Source organism: Cicer arietinum, chromosome 6 (genome assembly GCF_000331145.2).
Source record: "Cicer arietinum cultivar CDC Frontier isolate Library 1 chromosome 6, Cicar.CDCFrontier_v2.0, whole genome shotgun sequence".
In the NCBI taxonomy this organism is placed as follows: Eukaryota; Viridiplantae; Streptophyta; class Magnoliopsida; order Fabales; family Fabaceae; genus Cicer; species Cicer arietinum.
The window spans coordinates 11,726,395-11,731,768 of NC_021165.2; the positions used below are offsets into that span (position 1 = coordinate 11,726,395).

Sequence of the window (5,374 nt, forward strand, 5' to 3'; positions counted from 1 at the left end):
AAAAAAACTTTCGGAACTTTCAGCTTCAAGCAAAGTTTCGAAATGTGTTTTGGGTTTCGAAGGTTTCAGTATTAACCAAATCTTCGAATGTGTAATCCAAATCATGCCTCGGAGCTTTCACACTTAAGCAAAGTTCCGAAAGTTTCAGCAAATGCACGTTTCGAAGCTTTCATACTTAAGCAAAGTTTCGAATGTTTTGTGATTTTTGTGAAAATTGCATTTCGAAAATTTGTATTTTTCACAAAAGGTTCGAATGTGTTGATGAAATCTAACCTCTGATTGTTTCGAAAGTTTGAAACTTTCGATTAATAGAATTTTTTTAAAAACTTTCGAATGTGGGGGTGAGAAAATAGTGTAATATATTTACTGATAAATTTTATATAAAATAAAAAGGGTAAATTGGTCAATAAAAAATTATGGGGGGGTGAGAGGTAAAAGTGGGGGGTGCGCAGTACAATTCTCAAAAGATTTTGATTTTCAAAATATTAAAATAAAAAGCAGAAAATCATCCGAAGGAAAGAATTGGATTTGGTGGAGGGAAAATACAAGAGCACAAGAAAGAAACTTCCGTTTCCAAAATATCATTTCGACCTACACGGTTTAAGAAAGAAATTCTCGATTGTCTCGTTTTATTCATTGTGTGAGCTTAGAAACAAACATTGCAGATCAATGATGGTTTTGAACGACAACAAGGGTTTGGATCCCCGAGCGATACACGCACGAGTCATAAAATCCAACATAACAGACATTGCCATATTCAACAACCTCGTAACACACTACTTCAAATCCAACCTCTCTTCCTATGCTCTCTCCCTCTTCAACCGAATCCCTTCTCCCAACGTTGTGACATGGACTTCACTCATCACCGCACATTCTAACACCCTCCTCTCCCTCCATTATTTCCTCTCCATGCTTCGCCACACTATCCTCCCCAACCACCGCACCGTCGCTTCCCTTTTCGCCACATGCGCTTCCCTCTCTTGTCTCTCCTTCGGCCTCTCCCTCCATTCCCTCTCCCTTAAACTCGCACTCTCTCACCACCCTTTTCCCTCTTCCTCGCTCCTCACTTTTTACTCCAAATGTCGACTTCCCAACCATGCCCTTCAAGTGTTCGACCAAACTCCCCACAGAGACAATGTTTCTTACTCCGCTATCATTGTCGCTCTTTCTCAGAATTTTCGATATTCTGACGCTCTTTTCCTCTTTGCTGACATGAGATGTCAGGGTTTTATGTCTACTGTTCATAGTGTTTCTGCCAGTCTACGTGCTGCTGCTCAGCTTGCTGCGTTGGAGCAGTGTAGGATTATTCATGCACACTCTGTTGTTGCTGGTCTTGATTCAAGTGTTGTTGTTGCTACTTCTCTTGTTGATGGGTATGGTAAAACGGGTCTTGTTAACGATGCAAGACGGGTTTTTGAGGATAATTTGTATTGCATGAATGTTGTGGGTTATGGCTAGGAAGGTATTGGAACTAGAGCCCCATGATGATTCTGCTTTTGTAATTGTTGCTAATGTTTTATCGGCTGCTGGAAGGTGGGATGATGTTGCGGAGTTGAGGAAGACTATGAAAGATAGGAGGGTGAAGAAGAAAGGAGGGAGGAGTTGGATTGAGGTGCAGGGGAAAGTTCATGTTTTTGTTGCAGGGGATTGGAAGCATGAGAGGTCAGTGGAGATTTATCAGAAGCTGTCCGAGCTGATGGGGGATATTGAGAAATTAGGATATGTTCCTGTTTGGGATGAGTTGTTGCATAATGTTGGGGAAGAAAAGAGAAAGGAAGCTCTTTGGTATCACAGTGAGAAGTTGGCAGTTGCATTTGGAGTGTTGTGTGGATCTGTACCACAGGGTAAGCCATTAAGGATTGTGAAGAATTTGAGGATTTGTAAAGATTGCCACGAGGCTTTTAAGTATATGACTAGAGTTTTAGAAAGGGAAATTATTGTAAGGGACGTCAACAGATACCACAGATTTCTGAATGGCGATTGTAGTTGTAAAGATATATGGTAATAGCATTAGCATATATCACAGAACTATTTTTTCCATGACCATGACAAATGTTGCTGGAGAAACAAAACTATTTATTCCTCGTAATTGTAAGTCTTATTTGAGTTGTAGTTTGTATAATTTGTTCTCTCTCTCTCTCTCTCTTTTATTATTTATTTTTATTTTTTAAGATATATCATCACAATCACCTTTCTTATGATAGTCTAGTAAGTGAATTTGAAAATTTCAGTTATAAATATCTTGCAATCGCAAATCAGGCAGTTCATGAAATTATTTATTTGCAAATTCAGTTGTTTATTTGTATGGCCATCACAGGAGATGCAGATAAGGGAGAATGATATGCGGCAGTACACACAAACCACCTGAGGACTGATGCTCGAACAACATTCTCGAACTGATCAGGTGACTGGGTAATTTTGTGCCTCTCTTAACTATTACTTGTACAAGACATGCTATTTAAACCCCATGCTTGTCCTATTTGTTGATTGATTAATATATTAAATTTGAGAGGGTGTTTGGAAAACATTTGTGTAAATGTTTGGAAAAGTTTATGTTAATAGCTTATGACATGCTCTTAAGCCATTTTTAGCTTATTTTCAAATGCTCCCCAAACTTGTTCTAGTTAATCGAAACAGCCTTTACAGAGTTTGTGTGAAGTGCTCAATTAAACAAGTTAGATTATTTAGGAACAGCGTATACATAAATATCTATACAATAAGCTATCAAATAAGTGCTCAATTAAATTGTTAAAAGCCAGCTTCCTCTTCTCAGTCTTGAGGACAAGGCTGTGCTTTTAGGGGGAGGCCATGATAAGAATGGGCCTGGTGACAAGGTTACTAATGAGCCAAGTGACAATGATATGACTAAAGGAAGGCCAAAGTCAGCTGTGGAAGGTTATTCATGCAGAAAGAACAGAGATAAAAAGGGAGGGAATGAAAGTTAGTTGTGATGTGCGGGATTCTTGGAATTCTGTTAGAGGGAAGGGGAATGCATATTGTGATGGAGAGTGTGGTAAGGGGAATGCATATTGTGATGGAGAGTGTGGTAAGGGGTATGCTGATATATTGTTAAGAATTAGTTAGAAAAAACTTCTTTCTCTAGTAGGAGCATCTTGCCGCTTAGGAGTTCTTAAACTTCTTTCTTTTGCGTTTCCACCATTGTATAGCTCTTGGCCGCTCATCTTTTTTCAATTCAACAATATACTGTTGCAGTGTTCATTTTATGGGTATTCTATCAATAAGTATTTCTTAAAATATATTGATCTTTTCACGAAACAATGTAACTAGTTTTAATTTGGCCGTGGTTTTGCATCTGTTGATCCATTTCCAGCCTTCATTTGGTCATATTAGGCTTAAGGACCTGTCTCTACAGTCAAAATATGTCAAAATATATGTACTGTATAATTTACTCTCCAACACTTAACTCATTAACGAAATTAATGAGCCCACATTTTAAAAAAGCTAGTCAAGGAACATGGTTCAGTAGGATTGTATAAAAAAAGTGCCCATCATAGATTCATGGTTAGGTTAATATTAAATGTTTTGATCAGTTAGTCTTAGAGTCAGTTACTTTTGTTGTTATAGTTTATATAGTTTATCATAATGTTGTATTTCCTTTTCTATTATTCAGTTCCTAAGCAGCCTACTGTACCTATTAAATAAGTCATCTGGCTTTGTATTTCCTGGTCTGTTATTCAATTCCTTATCATCCTATTATATCGACTATAAAAGTCAATTGACAAGAAGGAATATATACTCTTTAGTCATCATTTCTCCTTTTGACATTGTTTTTCAATGAACATTTATATCTTGGACAGTTAACTCCACCTAACAATTAACACATTGTTATTTTACTATCTCTTTCTGGGTGTATAACACCATATTTGATATTTTCTTGAATTAAAATGTTAATTGCAGCTTTGGCAGCTTTTGATTTGAAGGTACAAAATTTTGTTAAGTTTTCATCTTCTTTCAATCACGACTCGGCCATTTTCTTAGTGAGTATATGTCTCGTCTCCACCTATATGGCATATTTGCTCCCTTTCAGATTGATGGCATGGCTGTTTTCACCGAACTCTGAACTATTTGTTAAACGCAATTTTGGCAATTACAATTGATGAATAATCACATATCACTGTAGCGTACAAGTTGCAGTTAGCTAAACAATGATGAAAAATTTATCATTTTAAATAAACTATGATTTGTCAAATTTCTATGATTTTGTGATATCAAATATTGGTCACATACCAATTCATATCTATATAGTTAACAATTAAGAAAAAACCATCCTATTTTCTTTTTTAAAATAACACCATATTACTTTTTTCCTTTATTGTTTCCAGCTCTCATCACTTGAAAGACTGCATTATGCATGCATCAAAAACAGAAGGACATTGGGGAGAGTGAAGTGGAGAAAGATTTCATGTTTTTGGTTCCAAAAAAAGAATTGTTTTGAATTTTAAAGGTACAAAGGTTATTGAGACTGCTAAAGTGACTTATGCCTTCATCATGCTGTTAGCCCTTATAGGCTCCAACCAAGGATGTGGAGATTTCAACGCTTCCTTTATCAGGGGAAACAGGAAGGGCAGTATTTCCTCATCTGTGACAGAGATATTCACTATTCTTTTTGAAGAGACTTCATCATCGTCTTTATCCTCAAGCACAACAAAAGCACCCTCATCCACAGCGACAAAGCATAGAAGCTCCAGATTGTGAAGTATCATCCAAACCAACAGGGGATGAGGGAAGGGCTTCCTTCCTGCTGTCTTATTTTTCTTTCTTCATATCATTAGTATGTGAGTTTAATTGAGTTGTTTATAGGCAACCACTTCGGAGTAAAAACTAGTTAGATTGCTTAAAACATATATGACGTTTTGGGCTCACAATAAATTAATTAAGCAACTCATTTAGTCCTCCCCACTTGTAAAAAAAACTCATTTAGTCCTCACCATTAAAGATGCTCTAATAGTCTAATTGAGTGGAGGTGAAAAGGAAATCCAAGGTAATAGAAATAGAAGCCGGTAAATGTATGAGTGATATTGTGTGGAAAATAGCAAGATCTTGGCCGATGAATAAATTTTGCACCCTCTACTCCATATCTTAGTTAGTTTAAGATTTTATGTACAAATTAAGAAAGCATTCAATTGATGTATATTTGTTGGGAAGAAAAAAAAATAGGTGCCTATTTTAAAATTCTTGGCAGCATGCATGTCTAGTGCTTTTCCAAGTATAGTTGGGGGCAATAGTTTGGCTTGGACTTGGAGGATAGAAAGGTCGGAAAATATTTGGCCTTCTTACACTTTGATGGCAATGGAGTCAGCGTTATCAATAATCCTCCAAGCATGCTTAGCTTGAAGGGCATCATTAAAGGCTC

At 36.8% G+C, this 5,374-nt stretch overlaps 1 protein-coding gene across 7 annotated transcripts; it reads left to right on the top strand.

Annotated features, from left to right (window-relative positions):
• Positions 1-529: 529 nt before the first annotated feature.
• On the top strand, positions 530-5,091 carry LOC101489854 (pentatricopeptide repeat-containing protein At2g34400-like). Of its 7 annotated transcripts, none has more exons than XM_027336247.2 (4): positions 530-2,091; positions 2,318-2,412; positions 3,919-3,998; positions 4,344-5,091. In XM_027336247.2, the coding sequence occupies exon 1, from the start codon at positions 670-672 to the stop codon at positions 1,456-1,458; it is 789 nt and encodes a 262-aa protein (XP_027192048.1). In that variant the 5' UTR covers positions 530-669; the 3' UTR covers positions 1,459-2,091; positions 2,318-2,412; positions 3,919-3,998; positions 4,344-5,091. The 7 variants fall into 7 exon arrangements, with proteins under 7 accessions (XP_027192048.1, XP_027192050.1, XP_027192047.1 ...); XM_027336249.2 differs by having other exon boundaries at positions 3,919-3,941; XM_027336246.2 differs by having other exon boundaries at positions 2,318-2,404.
• The last annotated feature ends 283 nt before the right edge of the window (positions 5,092-5,374 follow it).

What these genes read in the sequence shown, in the direction of transcription:
- LOC101489854 (XM_027336247.2), top strand. Translation starts at nt 670, where the DNA reads ATGATGGTTTTGAACGACAACAAGGGTTTGGATCCCCGAGCGATACAC.